Source organism: Dipodomys merriami, unplaced genomic scaffold, assembly GCF_024711535.1.
Source record: "Dipodomys merriami isolate MVZ:Mamm:240054 unplaced genomic scaffold, mDipMer1.0.p SCAF_37, whole genome shotgun sequence".
Classification (NCBI taxonomy): Eukaryota; Metazoa; Chordata; class Mammalia; order Rodentia; family Heteromyidae; genus Dipodomys; species Dipodomys merriami.
The window spans coordinates 3,878,812-3,901,290 of NW_027205270.1; the positions used below are offsets into that span (position 1 = coordinate 3,878,812).

General features: G+C 45.2%; 1 protein-coding gene across 2 annotated transcripts in view; it reads left to right on the plus strand.

Annotated features, from left to right (window-relative positions):
- Hk2 (hexokinase 2) overlaps positions 1-8,652 on the plus strand; it is a 198,581-nt gene extending 189,929 nt beyond the window's left edge. For both annotated transcript variants that reach the window (XM_069989070.1, XM_069989069.1), the window contains 5 exons: positions 250-349; positions 445-628; positions 2,117-2,272; positions 3,997-4,230; positions 6,137-8,652. In XM_069989070.1, coding sequence (XP_069845171.1) covers positions 250-349; positions 445-628; positions 2,117-2,272; positions 3,997-4,230; positions 6,137-6,281 — 819 coding nt within the window. In that variant the 3' untranslated portion in view covers positions 6,282-8,652. The remainder of the gene's footprint in view (positions 1-249; positions 350-444; positions 629-2,116; positions 2,273-3,996; positions 4,231-6,136) is intronic.
- The last annotated feature ends 13,827 nt before the right edge of the window (positions 8,653-22,479 follow it).

Here is a 22,479-nt window from a genome sequence, read left to right on the forward strand (position 1 = left end):
GGGGTTGCTGTTAGGGGCTATAAAGAAAAGTAAAGTTGGATGAGGAAAGCAGAGAGCAGATGCACCTGAAGGCTACTATCCAGGGAGGTGTCTCTAAAGTGGGCACATTTGAGCAGATGCCTGAGTGAATTGAGAGAATAAGCCATGCCATATGAAATAGGCTTTACATACATAGAAATCTTGGTTAGACATGTCTGAAAGGAGAATGCTGTGGCTCCCTTGTGGATTAAGTGTCTGTTTCCACCTCAGGAGTTTGACTTAGATGTGGTTGCTGTGGTGAATGATACAGTCGGAACTATGATGACCTGTGGCTATGAGGACCCTCACTGTGAAGTTGGTCTTATCGTTGGTAAGGACACTCCTGGCCTTCCCATGTGGGGATGAACATCCTTAGGTGGATGGGAGGGTGATGCTGATTGAAGCCCGGTGCTCTGTGATTGGCAGGCACAGGCAGCAATGCCTGCTACATGGAGGAGATGCGCAACGTGGAGCTGGTGGATGGAGAGGAGGGACGGATGTGCGTCAACATGGAATGGGGGGCTTTTGGGGACAATGGATGCCTGGATGACTTCCGCACGGAGTTTGATGTGGCTGTGGATGAGCTCTCTCTCAACGCAGGCAAACAGAGGTAGGCACCCAACTGTGTGTGGTGGGCCTGGCATCCCAGAGGTGGACCCCAGCTGGTGATCTGAGTTGCCACTGCAGCATTTCCCAGGATGCTTGTTCTCTTTAGGTGCTAAGGACTTCTTTGAAAAGTTTTCTTGTCAAATTCATGTGGAAAGTTTGAGTGAATAAATGTAAGCAGTTCTTATCCAGAGGCCTGGGAGAACAGGCGGGGGAGTGTTAAGAGCCTTAAGTCTGAACTACAAGGAAACAGATAATGGTAGAACCATCTGCTTAACCCTGGATTAAGGATAAATAAGTAGTGCTGGGAGGCACCAGGAAGAGTCAAGCCTTTCTTTTTCTCCTGTGTCTCCATTCTGCATACAGTACCCTCTACTGGTAGAATGGGAAAAGTGGCCTCCAGCATCACCAAGCCCAGAGGAGGTAGTGGAGGCTCTGAACTAAGAGGCAGGCCTAGATCGAACTCATTTCCCATTAGAATATTATCTATAGTGTCATAACTGCTTTATCCAGGACCATGCTCATGCCTATAATCCTAGCTACTTAGGAGGTTTGAGATCTAAGGACTGTGGTTTGAAGCCAGTTCAATCAGTAAAGGCCATGAGACTTTGATCCCAAACAAACTACTCGGAAAAAGCCAGAAGTGGTGCTGTAGGTCAAGTAGTAGAGCGTAAGCCTTGAGCACAAAGAGGCTCAGGGACAGAACCCAAGCCCCAAGGTAAAGCCCCAGGACCATCAATAAATAAAATAAATAAATAATCAGTTGTGGTGGGGTGTATTTGAAACTGGTAGCCTTGGGTTTTTTTTTGGGGGGGGGGTTGGTTGTGGGGCCTGAACTCTGGGCCCAGGTGCTGTTCCTCAGCTCTTCAGCTCAAGGCTAGCACTCTACCACTTGAGCCACAGTGTCACTTCTGGAGTTTTCTGCTTATGTGGTGATAAGGAATCGAACCCAGGGCCTCATGCATTCAAGGCAGGTACTCTACCACTGAGCCACCTTTCCAGCCCTTGTGTTGTTTTTTTTTTTTTTTGAAGAGATACTATGCAGGGTTCAAAGATGTTCAAGCATGTCCATGCTCACTTCTAGGGATCAGGGCAGTGGGCTGCTGTTGACAGTAGTTGCTTAAAAACGACTAGGTCTAGGAGAAAGCATGCTAACTTCCTAGTGAGATCAAGGACAAACTTCTCCTGCTCCATCCCTGCCCCCTGCTGTTCCTGGAAGCATGGTGGGGTTTGTTTTCTTCTCAAGGGAATAATCCTTGCAAAGGAAATGAGCCCAGGTGGGGCCCAATCTCAGGAAGCCCTGTGGACCTCAGACACCCTGTGATCTATTTTGCTGAAAGTGGTGGGTCAGCATGAGAGGACTCTTGAGAATTTTGCCCAAGGGAACCAATTCCTTTCCATCAAGGGGCATCTTCTGTCCTCTTTTTCTGTTCTTTCTCAGCACATCCAGCACCTTCCCTGCTAAACTGCTTGAACATTGTCCCCCTGGCAGGTTTGAGAAAATGATCAGCGGCATGTACTTGGGTGAGATTGTCCGTAACATCCTCATCGACTTTACTAAGCGTGGGCTGCTCTTCCGTGGCCGCATCTCAGAGCGGCTCAAGACTCGGGGAATCTTTGAAACCAAGTTCCTGTCTCAGATTGAAAGGTGAGAATGCAAGGACTGGGTAAGGTAGGACCATGTATATCCTCCTTTTTTTCCTCACAGAGAGAAAAGATAAAGGATTTCCACAGCTCAAGACCCAAGTGGCTTTCACAAACAAAGCTCACTTTTGTTGTTGTTGTTGGTAGTGGTAGTGGTGGTATTGAGAATTGAACTCAGGGCCTCTATCACTTGAGACATGCCTCTAGCTCCTTCGTGCATTGGTTATTTTCAAGGTAGGGTCTTGCATTTTAAGCTGGGCTGTCCTGGGCTGTGATCCTCATATTTGTGCTTTCCTATGTTGCTGGGGATGACAGGAGTGTGTCACTACACCCAGCCATTGTGTTTCCCCAGTAGTTGGGATAACAGGTGTTCATTACCACACCCAACAATTGATTGAGATATGGAGTCTTACAAATTTGCCTGCGTTGGCCTCAGACCACAACCCGCTCTCTCAGTCTACCAAGTAGTAAGGATTACAGGCGTGAGCCACTACACTCAGCTAAAGCACAGATGGCTCCCCCATTTTCACATGACATTTGTACAAAAGACTGAACATGATGTGAGGTCATGAAAACTGTTGTTGTGTTTCCATCATGTATAAAAGCTAGAGAGATACTTGCTCCTAGGATGTAACTGGAAAAGAAAGCACAGAGGATGGTATCAAGTAAAGCATCTGTATTCAGCTTGGAGGGCTTTCCTACCTGCTGGCTTCCAGTAATTGGGTGATAAGGATCAAGTCCAGATGGGATTGTCAGACAATGCAGAAGCGTGTAGTGAGGCAGCTCATTAGAGCAACCCCCTTCCCGCCCCCCCCCCCCCCAGTCCAAGGCAGAAAATTCTGCTCCAAATTAGAATGTGCATTTCAGAGCCCTTTAAAGATTAATGCTGTCATTACTCTCAGGCCATATACCAGGAAACAGAGTGCTGACACAAATGCACCTCTAGGGTGTCTGCACCAGTGACTAGAGAGAAAATGTTCTAGCTTGCCTGTCTGTGGATAATCGAGAATGTGATTCCAGTTTTCTAAAGCAGTTCCTTTTATGTCAGAGCTTTTATTTTCTTCCTGTGATGTTTATTTACATCTGTTTCATAAGTAATGCCCAAACAGATGCAGACAGTAAGCAGGAGTCCAACGCTGGTTAATTAATGCCTGTCCTGTGGACCCACTGACAGCAACAACAAGAGAAAGGATGTGAAAACAGCTTCGCAACTAGAAAATGGCCACTTGCTGCCATTGCCACTGTCTTTGATATTTCTAAATGAGTTGAATCCGCAGTGAATTGCTTTCTGCTTTCAGTAATCCGTTTTGTAGTAGCAGTGCTCTCCCTGGGTAGGTAAAGTAGAATGAGGAGCCATCCCTTCACTCACCTGTTACCCTGAGGAAGAGTCGATGTGCTTCAGTGGGATGAACACTGCTGTGTTCAGGACCAGCTCTCTCCCACCAATTATTCATTTGTTTGTTTTTGGTGCTGGTCCTGGGCTGTAATGCAGGGCCTGGCTGCTGTCTCCTTACCTTTTTTGTTCAGGCTTGATACTCTACCACTTGATCCCAGGCACCTGCCTGGACTGGCCTTTGCACCACAATCCTCAGATCCCAGCCTCCTGAGGAGCTAGAATTACAAGTGTGAGCCATTGGGGCTCAGCTTTCCAGAACTCTGGGTAGACTCTGGACAGGGAGGCCACAGAGTCTTATCTGCATGACTGACCTACATTCTCTCCCACCTCAGCGACTGCCTGGCCCTGCTGCAGGTGCGCGCCATCCTCCGCCACTTGGGCCTCGAGAGCACTTGCGATGACAGCATCATTGTCAAGGAGGTGTGCACCGTGGTGGCTCGGCGGGCGGCCCAGCTCTGTGGTGCAGGCATGGCTGCCGTGGTGGATAAGATACGAGAAAACCGGGGGCTGGACACCCTCAAAGTCACAGTGGGTGTGGACGGGACCCTCTACAAGCTCCATCCTCAGTGAGTACCGGACCTGGCCACCCTGTCTCATCTGTCTTGTATTCTGCAGCTCCGTTCTTTCCCTTCTCTCTCCATAGCAGATCACAAGCTACTGCGGTTCTTTTCATGTTTACAGTCTGAAGACGAATCAATCAGAAGCAGGCCCGTGTTTCACGGGCATTTGGAGCTTCTTCTGACCCCGCCCAGCTGCACCCTCACTCTGCACTTCCAGTAAGAAGTGCTGTGTTGGGTGTATCTGTTTTTCCCATGTACCTATGTATACATCTATATTGTTATAGTTTTGCTTATTTATTGTGGAACTTGTCATGATGGAATTACGTGACATCTCTTCTGTGGTTGGCTTTTCTCACACAGTGTTTGTTATTAATTAATTTTATTTATGTATTTTTGGCCAGTCTTGAGGCTTGAACTCAAGGACTGGGTGCTGTCCCTGAGCCTTTTTGCTCAAGGCAGACACGCTGCCACTTGAGTCACAGCTGTACTTCTGGCTTTTTGGAAGAGTCTCATGGAATTTCCTGCCGAGGCTAGCTTCAAACTGTGATCTTCAGCCTCCTGAGTAGCTAGGAATTACAAGCATGAGCCACGGGCACCAGCTTATTTAGTTTTACTTTTGTTTATCTTGAGACAAGATCTCACTATGTTCCTCAGGCTGGTTTTAAACTCCCAGAACTCAAGCATTGCATCCTGCCTCAGCATCTCATGTAGGTGTTTACTAATTCACTGTTTTTGAGACACACTCACTGAAGTATGTGGTTGGGTGACTGAATCTCAGACTTTCAAATAAGTGAATTACCATTGCTTTTACTGTTCATGTGATGCTTCCTTCATTGTAAGATTTGTTGTTATTGTTGGTTGTGTGGGGTTTGGAACTCAGAGCCTGGGCTCTGTCCTTGAGCTGTTTTTGCTCAGGGTTCGCATTCTATCACTTTGAGCTACAGCTCCACTTCTGGTTTTGGATTGGTTAATTGGAGATAAGAGTCTCATGGAGACTTTTCTGGCCTGGCTCGCTTTGAATAGTGATCCTCAGATCTCCTGAGTTTCTGGGATTACAGGCCTGAGCCACTGGCACCCAGCTCATTTTATATTTTGACTATTAGAAACAATACTGCTGTGAGTGGTGTGGTAAACATATTTTAGAATATATGCTTGAACTCAAGCAGGATTATTATTTTTTATTTTATTTTTTGTAGTTTGGGGCAGAGTTTGGGGCAAATACTGACTGCTTTTGTAAGTAAAGTTTCGTTGGACTGCCACCATTCCACATGTTTATATATTGTCAGAGATTGTGCTCATGCTTCTACAGAAGCATGGTCATGACAGAGCCCCTGGCCCGCAACGCTGGCCCACCTCCTCAGTGTAGAAGTACCCAAATGTCTTTTCTCCATCTTTTTTTCTTTGTTTTTTAATATTTTTTTATTGCGAAGATACAGAGGGGGATACAGTAAGATGAGTACATTCTCTCCATCTTTCTTTTTCCCCTTATTACTGTTTTGCTTCTCTCATCTTCCACCTCCCCCCCTTTTTTTCCTTGTGACAGGGCCTTACTATGTACTGCAGGGTAGCGCTGAGTTTATGATTCTCCTGCCTCCACTTCCTAATGCTGGGCTGATAGGCGTGTCTCGCCACCCTTGGTTGAATCTATCTTTCACTGATTTCCTTTAAACGTACAGCTCTCCAGGATTGCTCACTGTCTTGTTAGAACTTGGGGGTATTATTCTAAGCCTCAGTGTCCTGACACACAATACCTTTGAAGATTTGCTACATTGTAGCATTTGACTTGCTTATCATCTGACTTATCCCTGACTTTCCAGCATCTGTTTCTGAGGGTCTCACCTCTGAGGACACAACCCAGTCACGACTAAGGTACATTTTTCTTTCTCTTGTGTGTGTCTTCCCCTTTTTCCAGCTTTGCCAAAGTCATGCACGAGACAGTCAAGGACCTGGCTCCCAAGTGTGACGTGTCTTTCTTGGAGTCTGAGGATGGCAGCGGAAAGGGAGCGGCTCTCATCACTGCTGTGGCCTGCCGCATCCGGGAGGCCGGACAGCGATAGACACCGGAAGGGACTTCTCTCCTTCCCCTCTTCCCTGTTTTAAATTAAAAGGTGTCATCCTCTTGTGTCAGAGACAGTCCCCCAGCTTTTCCTTGGCAGACAGGACTCCACTGCACTGGGTTTTGTCTCTGTATTCTCACCGTAGTTCGGTACCCACACCTTGGGCCTTCCTGAGACATGGAAGAAAGGATTTGTTCACACTGGTCACAACCATTCCCATTGGTTCTCTTAAACCTTCAAAGTGGTTGGAAAGGTTTTAGCCATTCCCCCTGGCAGAATTCCTACAGAGTGGAGACTGGGGAAGATCCTGGCTGCTCTACCTTGGAGCTGAAGGGGACATTTCTAGGTGGAAAGCTCTGATGCTGCTAGTCTCATCAGAGATTTGGGAGATCTCCACTAATGACTCGAGCCTGATCTTCTGCAGGCAGATGTGGGGAGGGATGGGGGGGAGGGAGGGGGAGCCATGGATGAGTGGCTTCAGCTCTTCACAACTTGCCTGTAAAAGTACTGCTCGGCGGGTTCCAGATTGTGCTTCTGGAATCGGCCACCCCACAGCTGGATAGTGAAACCAAAGCCAAGAGTTGCCACATCCCACAAGAGAGTTTTTCGTCATACCACATCGTGACCTCCTGTATTACCCGTGAGCCTTGGACCCTTGGGAGAGGGGGAGCTTTTGAGTTTTGTTTGTTTAATTTTTTCCCCCCTACAAAAGTGGAGAAATACTGTATTTTCATTTTAATTTATGTTTGAAATTTATTTAGCTCATGAAGTAGGCGTACTCCTTTGTCGTGTAATGGTTAATTCATATGTATTGTATTTATATGTTCATTTGTTGTGTATATAGGTAAGCATGATCTCCTCACCCTTGGCCTCGTTAGTAGATCAGTGTAGTTAAAGAGGTGAGGCAAAGGTACTGACTAGAAATACCTCATTTGCCCACAGGAAGAGAAAGAAACTTCTTCCGGGTGAGTGACTAGCAAAGGTCAGCTTTCTGGTTGCTCCTTCCTTGACAGTGTAGGGAATGCATGGGAGGTCGGGATGGAGACAGAGGCTGGCAATGGATTGGAGAAACCACAGCAAACTGGCTGCTCTGTCAAGAGCTTTTCCTGGGTATGTTACGTGTCACGTGTTACCCAAAGGAAACCAAAGGAATCATTTCAAAAATACTCAATGCTTAGCAGCTTTTATTCTTTATTCTTAGGGCAATCAGTAAGTAGTATTTTTAAAGCTGATGAGATAAAGAAAAGCCCACCAAAAATTTATATTAAAAATGTATGTGTTCATCACCGACAAACCAAAATGGAGCAATTAAACAGCCAAACCAAATGAAACCTCAGGGATGACATTTTGGGGGGAGGTATTTGTGTCCTCCTAGCAAAGTCCACCTAGGGTTTGTTTTGTAAGTGTTGTACAACAACTGTTGTGTCTCTGCTTCCCTGGACTGCGCTGGTATCGATCTGCTGACCTGTTTTTATTTTTTTTTATACACGTTATTTATTTCACACTGTTGGCAGAGATGGGAGTGGCATAAAAGCGCCCATACTCTACTTTCCAAGAGCACAGTTAATTCTGACTTCATTTACCCACATCTGCCCTCAGCTATCCACAGACATGAAGCCTGGATGCAGCCTGATTGAGAAGTAATAACCTTGTAACACTATGAAATAGGATACAAGGATCAAAAAGGAAAGAAGATAGAAACTCACTTAATTTGCACCGATGTTTTTGCACAGTATTTTAACTTTTGGCTAAGTTGAAATAATGTTACTGGCTGGTTTTTGAACAAGGTGAAAGTTACTCGAGTTCTGGGAAGCATAGAGGAAAGAGAACTAACACATCCTCCTTTATTCCAGGCTTGCTTTGCTTGTCTGATGTAGTTCCTTTGCCCTCATCTGTAATTATTGACCTAAAACATTGGTGCCTCCAGCTACAATGAAGGCCACAAGTCATGTGCACATTTATGGCTCCCTAAAGGATACACATGAAATACAGATAGATTTTAACTTAATTTATTCTTAAGTTTTTAAATAAATTTTACTTTTTTAAAATTAGGTACCATCTATAAGTATTACACTTATTTTGAGAAGTAGAGATGTTGGGTGGGTGGCTGTCAAAGACGTATTGTGCTGTTGGCTTCCAATCAGGTCCAATCCGGACCACGCATGTTGACTGTGTTCCTAGCACTACGCGGATAGCCCCTAGCTGATGCTACATCCAGTGGATCTCAGTCTGACCGGGATGTGCCGGACACTGCATCTCAAATCCTTGAGCTTTCAGTCTTGTGAAGATGATGTCACTGTGTACAATAGAGAACTAGTTGAATTAACTATGTGGTGTTACCTATGATTAATAAATTTTAACATTTTCCGAAGTCTTCAGTGTGTGATCTGAACAAAACGTGTGCATTTAAGAGTATAGAATGAAGTGTGGGTGCCTTCCTTGGCTAGTCTGATGAATGAATGAATCAGGGGTGCCCTGATGCTGATTAGATGCTGATTAGATGCATCATGCGATGCAAGTAGAATTGCTTGTAGGATCCGCCTGAACCAATATCCATGAATGTTTAAGCCCCTTACATAAAATACAGCCTATGAACATAACTCCAGTATTTAAATTGTTTGGAATGACTTATAATGCCTAAAACAATGTAGTTATTCTATATAATTTAGGGTATAAGAACAAGAATACCATCTGTGTGTGTTTAATACAGATGCGATATCTTGGAGCAGTTTTCCATGTTTAAGTATTTTTTTTTATTTAAGTAGTTGTACAAAGGAGTTGCCATTAAAACAGTTGATGAATAGCATATATCTCGATCAATGTCACCCCTTTCAATATTACCCATTCCTTTCACTACCTACCCCTCACTCATCTTAATTTTGTAGGATACACTTTGGATTCTTGACTGTGGTCTCTTCCCTCTCTCAGATGCAGTAGATTTTCCCAAATACTTCTGAAGTTGATTGATTGAATCTGTGAATATGGACCCTGTGTTAATGAAGGCCAACCTGCATGTGTTTTACAGTCTTGTGGATAAAACGTGGTTTGATCCCATATATTTCCCTTCTCAGAAACCCAGTCCAAATGGAACTGGATGGTGACTTCCTGGGCTATCCCAAGCCCTAGATTGTCACTACTAGAAACCATGGCTAGCCAGCATCTCCTGCTCAAGTAGCAGGACTTGAGTTTAGCCTCCTCCAGGGCCTCCAGCTGGTCTCAGTTTCAGGACACATAGCCCTCCTGTGACCATCCATAAAGCACCTTCCTCTGTTCTCTCCCCACCAGCCTTTTTCCCTCCTCAATAAAATGTACAACCGGGAAGTGAATTTCCCAGAGGACCTTAGTGATTCCCATTGACATTGACAATGTTGCTTGATGATAACTGAGTTAGACAGGCAAGGTTAAGAAATTAACAGTTGGGGGGGAGGGCTGGGAAGGTGGCTCAGTGGTAGAGCGCTTGCCTTGCATGCTCGAGGCCCTGGGTTCGATTCCTCAGCACCACATAAGCAAAGAGAGAAAAGCCGGAAGTGGTGCTGTGGCTCAAGTGGTAGAGCTCTAGCCTTGAGCTGAAGAGCTGAGGGACAGTGCCCAGGCCCAGAGTTCAGGCCCCATGACCGGACCCCTTCCCAAAAAAAAGAAATTAACAGTGGGGCTGGGTATGTGGCTTAGTGGTAGAGTACTTGCCTAGCATGCCTGAAGCCCTGGGTTTTCCTTAGTACCATATACACAGAAAAAGCTGGAAGTGGCACCGAGGCTCCAGTGGTAGAGTGCTAGTCTTGAGCACAGAGAGGCTCAGGGACATTGCACAGACCCTGAGTTCAAGCCCCAGGACTGGCCAAAAGAGGGGGGGGATTAGCAGTGATGGGAGATAAATGAAAATTAGGTCTTGTATTTATGATAAATTGGTGAGATAATGGGAGCATTCTCATTAGTAGAAATCCCAACCAGTATAGCACATTTACAAGGGGAAATACTGTAGAAATTTGTGGTGAGGAACTATATTTAGCTCTAAGGATATCTACTATGATAGAGCTTATGAGAACTAGAAAGAGAAACTGCCCATATAATGGGTCTATCCATCTTATTTCAGGTTCCAGCTAGGAAAATAATTACCTCTAGTTACTACAAACATTCAATTACAGTGAGTTGATTATATAGGTGATGGGAGAACTGAAGAAAGGAAACAGGCCAGATGAGCAGACCCAAACTACATAATCAAGAACAACTGCTGCCCTGCTGGACGCCACTGGTTCATGCCTATGACCCTAGCTACTGGGGAAGCTGAGATCTGAGCACTGTGCTTCAAAGGCAGCCTGTTTGGGAGAGTCTGTGACTCTTACCTTCAACTAATCAGAAAAGCTGGAAGTGGAACTATGGTTCAGGGGGTAAAGTGCTAGCTCAGGGACAGTGCCCAGGACACCACACACACACACACACACACACACACACACACACACACACACACACACACACACACACACACACACACACACACACACACACACACACACACACACACACACACACACACACACACACACACACACACACACACACACACTAGCTGCTTGCTGCGTTTTCTATACACACACACACACACACACACTAGCTGCTTGCTGCGTTTTCTATACACACACACACACACACACACACACACTAGCTGCTTGCTGCGTTTTCTATTCCGCTGTGTTAGATCAGTGTGTGAGAGCTGGGGGTGGAGGTAGGAACCACAGAGCTGTGTGGTGGGTGCTGATGTGTACCATCTTCCTCTTACTTTTGTTTCTTACTGGCTGAACACAGCAAGAAGCAAGTTGGAGAATGTGATACAGGGTAGAGATGGCATGGATCTGAGCAGTCAGAAAAGCAACTGGCATGTGGCCTATTAGACCACTGTACAGTGTTAGAGGAGAATGTTTAATAATATAGAAGGTGGGGCGGGGAATGTGGCTTAGTGGTAGAGTGCTTGCTTAGCATGCATGAAACCCTAGACTTGATTGCTCAGTACCACATACACAGAAAAAGCCAGAAGTGGTGCTGTGGCTCAAGTGTTAGAGTGCTAGCCTTGAGCACAGAGTGGCTCCGGGTCAGTATTCAGGCCTTGAGGTCAAGCCCCAAGACAGGCTAATAATAACAACAACAACAACATAGAAGGTGTGGATAATGTGCTGCCAGTCGGCCTCTGGGGGATCACATCCTTGAATTCAACCAGTCAAGAATTGAGAATGTGCTGAGGCCTATGAATTGGATACATATTTTGTTTCTTAGCATTATTCCCTAAACAATGCAGGATAGCCACTATTTATACTTTGTGTGAGATATTAGAACTAATGGAGAGTCAGTTTAAAATGTTCAGGGTGTATTTGCGTGTAGGTTATATGCAAATATGGTGCTTCCCCCCCGCCCCCCCCCCCAAGGTACTTGAACATTCTCTTGGAGTCTGGAAAGCCATCTTCTACACACACCTAGGGCTGACTATATAATGACCCTGTGTTGGCTTCAAATGGTAGTAGGGGCTACCATTTCTGTTCCCAGCAGCTTCCCTGAGATCACCCACTATGCTAGGAGTCCTGGCACCCTGGCTGGTTTGGTCTTATGTGCTTGGTCTTATGTTGGTACCACCTGTCCTGGGCCACTTCAGACCTCTTGCAGCCTTAGGGAAGAGCTGCTCTGTCATTTCCCAGTGGGGGCCCAGGGATGAACATAGGAGCTTAATTCCCTGCAGAGCCTGATAGTGCTCTGCTGAGAATCTCTGTGTAATCTAAGGTGGATTGCTACAGCCAGACCCTCAAAGCCCCGGGCCCTGGGTGCTAGCAGTTACTCCTCTCCTTGCCAACTCCATGCTGCATCCCTCTCCATGGGGAAGAAAATGTGCCTTCAAGGGGGGTGATGCTCTGCACTCAAGCTGTTCACAGCTTGGAAGTCATTTTTCCAGCTTCCGACAAGCCCATCCACCTTTGCCTTCATTGCCTTGTTTTTTCCTTTAGTTTGGGCCCCAGGTGCAGAAGGCTAAATTACTCATAGTCTTTCATTCAAGGCATTTTCTAGCAAACTTTCCTCTTTTTTTTTCTGTGATTCCCTTTTATTGTCATTCTCCTTTCTTGTTCTCTACTCCTACTTGACAACCATGGCATTGTGCTTGATGTCCATATTATTTTTCGGTGTGTCTTGATGAAGCACACACTATTTGTGAGTTTTTTTTTCCTTTTCCTTTTTCAGTACTGAAAGCAGAACTGAGGGCTTTACACATGCTAGGGAAGTTCTTTGCCACTGGGCTACATTCCTAGCCCTATATGCAGTTACAAACAATTATCAAATACTATTGATTAAAAGTTTGTTTTTTGTTTTTTGTTTTCTTCAGGGCCTCAATTTTTCAGCTTGGGTGATGCTCTGTCAACTCCTGCCTAGTATTTTGCTGGTTATTTTTGTTTGTTTTTATGTGGCTCCTGGGGCCAGGCTTGAACTCAGGGCCTGAGCTTTTGTGCTCAAGGCTAGTACTCTACTACTTGAGCCACCGCGCCACTTCTAGGTTTTGGTTGCTTAATTGGAGATGAGTCACAAACACTTTCTTGCCCAGACTGGCTTTGAACCATGATTTTCAGATCTCAAACTCTTGAGTAGCTAGGATTACAGGCATGAGCCACCAGCACGTGGCTACTGATTATTTTTGGAGATGGGAACTTATGGGCTTTTCTGCCTGGGCTGGCTTTTGAGTGATGATTCTCTGGATCTCAGCCTTCTGAGAAGCTAGGATTAGAAGTAGGAGCCACTGGCAGCAGTTAGGTCTGTGTTTTTTAAAAGCCTGCAGACCCAGACAGAAAAGTCTTATCTCCAGCTAAGCAGCACAAAGCCAGAAGTGGAGCTATGGTTCAAGAAGTATAGACCTTGAGCACAACAACAACAACAACAACAAACAAACAAAACAGGGACAGCAGCCAGGTCCCGAGTCCACGCTCCCTTACAGGCACAAACAAAAGCCCACACATGATGTATATTTACACCAAATTCATTACTTCCTGTTGCTACAAAGACCTCACTGAGTGTATGCACTATGTGCTACCGTCCATTTTTCTTAAGGGTAAACACGTGTACTGACTCAACCCTGGCTACGCAAACATCATGGCAACACTGGTAACTGCATCTTCCCACGTGTTCCCTGAGTCATCTCTGTGATAATTCACCCAGGACAAGGATAGTGGGATGACAGGTTGTGTATTTGCTGCACTTAACCCCTGTTCTGATAAAGTACCCTCTTGACAGCTGACTCTCACCTTGATCCCAATCTGTCAGAGGTAAAGCGGGACCTTACAGCTGATTGAATTTTTATTGCTGACTTTTCATCCAGGGTCTTTTCAGTTTTCCCTCCTGACTTGTAGTTCCGTGTGTGTGTGTGTGTGTGTGTGTGTGTGTGTGTGTGTGTGTGTGTGTGTGTGTGTGTGTGTGTGTGTGTGTGTGTGTGTGTGTGTGTGTGTGTGTGTGTGTGTTTGAAAATACTGGGAATTGAAAACTGGGCCTCACACTTGAGATATGCCTATAGCTCTTTAGATTTCATTTTGTCCTTTAGGTATGTTCAGTCTGACTTCGAGCCCTTTGTCCTCCTGCCCCTGCCCCTCCCAGTGAAGGACTCCATACAGTGGCATGGGCTACCCCCCTGGCTTCATTATGCATTTCTGAAGTTTTGGCATTATGTTCTGAGAAATGATCTGTGTGATACTGATTCTCTGGAATTTACCAAGTAGTCTTTTTGTGGTGAGCTGTATGGACCATTTAAATCCTCTGTGTGCTTGAAAACTGCTCTGTGTGGGGTTAGAGTTAAGAAACAGGGCAAGAGGCAGCACAGAGGTGAAGTGGACTAATGGAAGTGGTCTCTGGGTTTCTTTATTTTCCTTCTATGTAGCAGTAGTCTTCAATCTGTTTCTTGTAACCAACTTCAGAGGCTTCACGTGCCCCCAGCTTCGCGAGGTAGGAGAGAGCAATGGGCTGGACAAGGAATAACATTTGCCATTGCAGATCATTTGGGCAACTCACTCTCATTTTGTATGGCTGTAACAAAACACCTGATGCTGGATACTTGATCAAGAAAAGGGTTTTATTTGGCTCACAGTTCCAGAGGCTTGGCTGAGGGACCACATTCTGTGAGAACCTCTTACGTATCACAGCCTAGAGGCCAGTATGTGCAAGAGATGGAGAAAGACGAAGCAAATGGAGCAGGGAAGGGGATGCAACAATACATTCTCACAAGTACTATTCCATTCCCTTCAGAGGACAATAGTCCTTTGTGACAGTGGCTTCCCCAATGCCCTAATGACTTTCCACCACACCTCCAACAGACCTACCATCTCTTAATGCTCTTACACTGGGGACAAGCTTCTAGCACCTGAACGTTTGGGCTGAGAGAATTGTATTCAATTCATAGCATGAATGCTCTGGGCCTGCCATAGTGCTCTATAAAATGGGGGAAGGGGGGAGGTCTAAGCTCTCACCCAGCTTAAACGTTTATGTTCCATTATTTATAAACTCCATCTGGTGCTAGTGTGGTGGGCTCTAGATCGTGGGGTCCTGAAATGTGGTCCAAGATATCAGGGGCCGGCAGGCAGGAAATCTAAACTGGAGGACATGCGTGATCCTACTCAGCATGAGTGGGTGGGGGAGCAGCCCTTCTCACTGCATTATCAAGAGATGAAGTGACCTTCTTCCTGCTTTTCATTTAGCAATAAACACAGCTCTGTCTCACATCATTGCTCTCTGCTTTCCAGGCTGCAAGCCCATTTCCAGGGAAAGCAGACAAGAAACACGCCCACCGGAGCATTGAAATAAACAGAAATTAGTATCCTTGGCAGCTCTTGGACCTCAGGCCCTCTGAGGGACAAACATGTGGTCTGTTTTATTAAATGTTTTCATCTTAATAAGCAGTAAGAAGTGCCAGGGCCATCTGCAGCAGTCTGTGGATCCTGGGACAGGGAGCTGGCAGCACTGAGCTGCTGCATAGATCTGGAATGTCCTACCTTGGGGTCCCCAGAATGGCCCCTGGAGGCCAGGCCTGTCCTCATCCATGCAGTTTCCTATTTCTGGTAAGACCAAATCAGCTCATCGCTTCCCTAGATGTTTCCCTAAGGCCATTTCCTTAGGCCCTGTGTAATGGAAATACTGGGAAAATGGTGTCTGTACATTTGTATCCGTCAGTATATTATACACATTATGTAAGAAGTGAGTATAAATTTGCTGCACAAACACTTGGATATAGGAGATGTCATAGTGAAGAAATCAAATTAACTCTCATTTGGAGCCCTGCCTCATCAGGGGTGAGAGACACCCAATAACATGTATTCCCCAGCATGGAGGGGAAGTTGCTGAGTGACAACACAAGCAACAGACACCTGAGAAAGAGCTTCTGGCCTCCAGCCCATTGTGGTCCCACTACTTGTAGAATTTATGGGAGAGCCCCCTAGAATCAGCCCAGCCTACCCTGATCTGCAGCCTAAGCTAGTTTAGCGATATGGAGAGATGGCACCCCTTGAGGTGGCACTGGGAACTGCATGTGGCAATTACCCATCCCTATTGATCATCAGTAGCTCTGTGTCAGATGCGCCCTCTCATGGCTACTTATGGGAAATGCTTCCTCTGCTTTATCTGTCCTAGGCCTTCAATTCCAATCTGGCATCTGAGTGACCTGAAGTCAGGGGATTTTTTTTTTTAATTTAGATTTCCCAAAATAAGCATATTAGTTTAAAGCCATAAGTGCTTACTTTGTTTCCTAAAATACAAACAAGATTTCAAGGGAGTAGGAAAAAGGGGTGGTGGGTATTGAAAAGATTAGAAGCAGAAGAGGAAAAGGAGAAGGAGGGATGAGTTAAGAAGGCTGTCTTCTCCAGAGGAAGGCAAAGGGGAGACAGGGTGAGGAGGTGAGAGGCAGGGAAAACAGGCAGGTGTGTCCAGAACACTTGTCCACATGTCCATCACACCTCTGACACTTCCAGGACCTTAGCATCCTGATCTTATACAGATTAACCTCAAAAACTCCAGTCTACTACCAGAGAGAGCTGGTTGTTTTAAAGAGATGGCCAGACTTTCCCCCTGGCAACAGTCAGTTAATGGGAAAGACACACTTGTTGAGATTTATTGTAAGCTAGTCACTTAAAATCCCTGCTTGGACACCGTGGTGAAGCAGTGATTAGGCTGTCTGTGAAGACATGCACATTAACCAGGTGGAGTAGGGCATACCTATAATTCCAGTCATTCTGAAGGCAGACATAGGAGGCTCAGGGTATGAGGCACAATTGTTCAAAAACAAACTAAAAGTGAAAAGACTGAGCTGTGGCTCAAGTAGTAGCCACACCTCTGGCAAACACCAGGTCTGGAATCCAATCTCCAGTACTGAAGTTTGCATCTGGACAGCCCCACTTCCTACTAGGATGGTTCCAAGGATTGGTGTGGCTGGAGGGAGTGAGCAGAGGGGGCCTGGAGGATCATGGACAGGAAAGCGTCAGAAGCCAGATTGTGCCAGGCAATGCACACCGTTGGAAAGTATTTGGATTCCTCTCCAATCAAGAAAGTTTGAACAAAGGAGGGCCATGTTCAGAGGGAGGTCTAGCAAAGGGAATATTCATGGAAATGCAGCAAATACAGACAGAGAACACCATGTCATGAGGCTTCTGTGCTGAACCAGGTGAGTAGTGATAGTCCAGAGAGATGCTTGCCCCGTGGCCTGGTATGTACTGAAGATCGTGGCAGTGGATTCTGATGGTACAGATGTGGAAGTGAGCAAAACAGAGACGAAAGCGGACTCCCAGGTGTTTGGCCTGAGTATCTAGAAGAAGAGCGCTGTCCCCCATGGACATGTGGGAAACTGAGGGAGGAGCCAGTTGTCAGGACAGACCAAGAAATGGTTTTCTGGCACATGTTTCTCTCATGTGAGGGCACCTGGATCTAAAATACACAAGAACATGATAAAGTATGTAGGTCTCCAGGCATTCACACACAGTGAGACCAAAGGAGGATATTCTTAGGGGAGGAACACAAAGGCGCAATGCCTATGTGCATCTGATCATACAAAATAATAGTTTTTGAAATGATCTCCAGGAAATAGAAAGAGGAGAGTTTCTCTTTTTTGCTTTCTTTTACTTTTGTCCTGTTTGTTCATTTATCTGTCTTTGGGAGCATAAGGGGAGGCCCAATAATGGAGGGCCAAAGAAAGAATAAACAAATGTAACAGTGGTACTCACTAGACACTATAATGAACTATACAACTTGTAGGTAGGGATGGGAGGGAAAAACTGGGAGAGAGCGAGGGAAGGGGTGACATTGTCCAAAAGGAAATGTACTCTTTACACCTGACTTATGTGACCATTATCTCTCTGTACACTGCCTTTATAATGGCATTTTAAAAAAAGATATTGGAAGCTGGGTGCCAGTGGTTCACGCCTATAATCCTAGCTACTCAGGATTCTGAGATCTGAGGATCATGGTTCAAAGCCAGTCGGGGCAGGAAAGTCCATGAGACTCTTATCTCCAATAGAAAACTGGAGATGGCTCTGTGGCTCAAGTGGTAGAGTGCTTGCCTTGAGCTGAAGAGCTGAGGGACAGCACCCAGGCCCAGAGTTCAAACCCCATGACCCCCCCCCCCCCCACAAAAGATATGGTTTTCAACCAATGCAGGAGCTCTAGTCCTCCCAGTACTAAGGTGTGGCCTGGAAGCTTCCAGGCACTAAAGTTCGGATATAATAGCCCCAGAGGCTATGTGTTGGAGATTTGGCACCCAATTGTTGGTAGTGCTATTGATTGGTGATTGGATCATTAGGGTGCTAACCTCACCAATGGATCCACTAATGAGTTCACAGCTGAATGGGCTATTAGGGAGTGGGGCTAGTTGGAAAAAGCAATTTATTAAGATGTACCTTTAAAGAATATCTCTTTCTCATTCCTCTCTCATTCTCCCTCCCTCCCTCTTCCTTCCTTCCTCCCTTCCTTCCTCCTTCCCTCTTTTCTTCCCCCCTTTCCTCCTTCCCTCCCCCTTCCTTTCTTCCCCACTTCCTTCCTTCCTCCCTTCTTTCCTCCCTCCCTTCCTCCCTTCTTCCCTCCCTCCTGAAGGCGCCCCAGAATTAATTTTCTCTCTTCTAAGTTGCTTTTTTTTTCCCCAGGTATTTTGTCAAAGTGGTGAAACACTGACCAACACATTCAAATTTTCTGGCCTGAGACCTGGGGCAAGAGATGAACTGGATGAACACCTAGGAGCATCTTGAAATACCAGCTGGCAAGGGTATTAGCAAAGAGGATCGGCAGCCTCTCCAGGCTTGCCAGCCCACTTGAATGGGTCCCCTCTTGCTGAAGATGGGGTAATGCGAGCACATATAAGGATAAACTGCAACATCATCAACTGTGTTTAAACCCATGCATTTATGATGATACTAAACTTGATCTCTTAATTGGCCTCTGTTGGAAAATGATAGAGAGCCAATGCATTATTCAGAAAATTGGTTAATAACAGAGGGAAATAACAAACATTCACTCTGTGTTTCCCATGCAAACTATCCGTAAGGGTAATCAAATAGTAGACCAGGGTGCATTTCTTTTTATAGCAGTGTTTGGGCTAATGAATAAAGAAGGATGATAGAATATGACTATCACTACCATTTGGTAATTTTACTGATATAATGATCCCAGGCAACATGTATAAACTGTTAGGACTATAACAGAGACAAACAGTCATTATTTGCCCTCTGATGGCAGGCTCCACCCCCACCTTTAGCATCCAAATACTAATTTGCAGATAATTTAGAGGAGGGCAGGACATGCTATAGATACCATGGGAGTATATCTGGAAAAATTCAAAGCAAGGGAAACTTATTATTTCAACAAATAAATAGAAAAGAGAAAAGGAAGGCAAAGGTGTAGATGAAAAGGTCTATCACTCTATGTGGACCTTATTGGAATTTCACTTAAAGTCAACAAATATTATGAGGCAACTGGAAATCTGAACATTGATGGGCTGTTAGATAATGGGAAATAGTTGCTATTTTTCATGAGTACAATGAAGGCATGATGATATTTTAAAACAGAGCAGTTTTCTTTTAGAGATGCAAATTGATACCCATATAGCTAGAATGACCCAATATGGGTATTAGGGCTTGGATCCAAAGGCAAGGGCAAAATAGAAATGAGACTGGCCTTTCGTTAGTAATAATTGAGCCTAAATCAGACAGTAGTGGTACACATGGATAAACTCAGCACTTAGGAGGCTGATGCAGGAGGATCCTAAGTTTGAGGCCAGCCTAGTAATCATTGAGTCTGCATGATGATGTGTGAGAAGGCAGTGAATCAGTCCCTCTACTTTTGTGTGTGTATGTCAAGTCCTGAGACTTGCAGTCAGGGCCTGGGCACTGTCCCTGAGATTTTGTGCTCAGTCTAGTGCTCTATCACTTAAGCCACGTCTCCATTTGTGGCTTTTTGGCATTTTTAATTGAGGATAAGAGTCTCATGGACTTTCCTGTCTAAGGTGGCTTCTAACCATGATCCTGAGATCTTAGCCTCCTGGGCAACTAGGACTGCAGGTGGGAGTCACCAGCACCTGGCCAGCTCATTTACTTTTGTGAGTGTTTAAAAGTCCTTCTTATAACAAGTAAAACAGGGCTGGGAAGGTGGCTTAGTGGTAGAGTGCTTACCTAAGCATGCATGAAGCCCTGGGTTCAATTCCTCAGTACTATATATATGGAAAAATCCAGAAGTGGTACCATGGCTCAAGTGGTAGAGTACTAGCCTTGAGCAAAAAAGAAGCTCAGGGACAGTGCCCGGGCCCTGAGTTCAAGCCCAAGGACTGAAAACAAACAAACAAGTAAAAGAAAAAGAAAAACAAGGAGACATAAAAAGGAAAAAGAAATAAAGGGAATAAATAAGGAAAGAGAGAAGGAAAGGAAGGAAGGGAGAAAGGAAAAAAGCTTGAGCTGCTCAGACAGCAGTGGTGCAGAAGTAGTTGGGTCTGTGAGACTGAAGATGTTAAGGCTAGAAACAAAAACTAAGGCATTACAAATGTACAACTGCATTACCATCCTGAGACTGGATGAAACTACCTTAAAAAACAAGTATAAAAGTGCTGGAGGGCTGGAAATGTGGCTTAGTTTGTAGAGTGCTTGCCTAGCATGCATGAAGCCCTGGGTTCGATTCCTCAGTACCACATACACAGAAAAAAAAAAAGCTGAAAGTATCCCTGTGGCTCAAGTGGTAGAGCACTAGCCTTGAGCACAGAGAGATTCAAGGACAGTTCCCAAGCCCTGAGTTCAAGCCCCAGGACTGGCAAAAGAAAAGTGGTAGAGCATTTGCCTAGCACATACAAGGCCCCCTGTTCAATCCTCAGCACTTCAACCTCTCCGCCAAATAAAACCAGTGTAAATCAAACAGACATCACAGATCCCCAAGATTGAGAGGATGGAAAGAGGAAGGCAGGAAGGATGGAAAGAGAAGGCAGGAAGAACTGTGTCAACATAGCCAGGAAGAGAGAGAAGGGAAGAGGGCATTCTGGGATTTGAGAGGAACAGTAGGTTTGTGGGATGGGGCATGGACAGCTGAGGGCTGTCAGAGGCAGAGTGGAGGTCACTGGTGTCTTGGACCAGAAGAGTTTGAAGTAGAAAGGAGGAGCCCAAGTAGCGTGGATTTGGGGCACAATTGAGATGTTAAGGAAGTTTTGTAAAAAAGAGCAGAAATGGGATGGGTGGCGGTGGCTCACGCCTGTAATCTCAGGAGGCTCAGATCTGAGGATCGTGGTTCAAAGCCAGCTTGGGCAGGAAACTCTGTGAGACTCTTATCTCCAGTAAACCATCAGAAATCCGAAAGTGGCTGTGGCTCAAGAGGGCAGAGCGCTAGCTTTGAGCTGAAGAGCTCAGGGACAGGGCCCAGGCCTTGAGTTCAAGCCCCATGAAAGACCAAAAAAAAAAAAAAAAAAAAAAAAGAAAGAAAAAAGAAAAAAAAGGAAGAGCAGAAATGACATAAACCCCTGAGTGGGGGTATGAAGCTAATAACTAATGAAGTTACTGTGGCATGAACTCAGGGCCTGGCACTCTTGCTTAGCATTTTCTATTTAAGGATGACACTCTACTACTTAAGTCATACCTCTACTGCTGGCATTTTGCAGGTTAACGAGATAAGAAGTCTCATGGAGTTTTTGTCCAGGGACTGATTTCAAACCATGATCCTCAGCTCTCTGTTTCCTGGGTAGATCGAATTTCAGACATGAGGCACCAGTGTCTGGTATTGAGGTTACTTTAAGTTTAATTTTTGATTGTTATTATAAAGGTGATATACAAAGTGGTTAGAGTTACATAAGTCAGAATGCATTTCTTTATGGACAATGTCACCCCATCCCTCTCTCTCTCTCCCAGTTTTCCCCTCCCATCCCTACCTACGAGTTGTATAGTTCATTTTCAACATTATGTCTAGTGAGTGCCATTGATGCATTTGTTCACCCTTTGTCCCTCCAGTTCTGTGCCCCCTTTACCTCCCAAAGCCAAATAAATGAACAAACAAGACAAAAAGAAAAGAAGCAACAACAAGGATAAAGAAAAAAAAAACCCTACATGTTTGCATTTTCTGGAGTTCATGTCACTGGATATAATTTTATATGATCAGAGGCATATAGGCATTACACCTCTGTGTTCCCCAAAGACTATCCTCCTTTGGCCTCACTGTGTGTGAATGCCTACAGTCCTGTATAATTTATCATGTCCATGTAATTTAGATCTAGCTGCTGCATATGGGAGAAACATGCACCGTTCATTGAACAGTGTTCGCTTGAACTCAGGGACTGGGCACTGTCCCTGAGCCTTTTTGTGCTCAAGGCTAGCACTCTACCAACTTGAGCCACTCTGTTTTTTGAGTGGTTAATTGGAGATAAGAGTCTCATGGACACTTTTTTGCCTGGGCTGGCTTTAAACCACGATCCTCAGGTCTCAGCCTCCTGAGTAGCTAGGATTACAGGCGTGAGCCACAAGCACCCAGAGGCTTATATGTTATTTTATTCTGTTTTATATTATTTTATTTGTGTAGGTACTGAGGTTTAAACTCAGGGCATTGTCCCTTAGCTTTTTCACTCAAGACTAGTGTTCTATTCCTTGAGCCACAGCTCTACTTCTGGCTTTTGTGGTTAATTGGAGATGATCATCTCTGCAAGTTTGGCTTTAAATCTTGATCCTCATATCTCAGCCTTTTGAGTAGC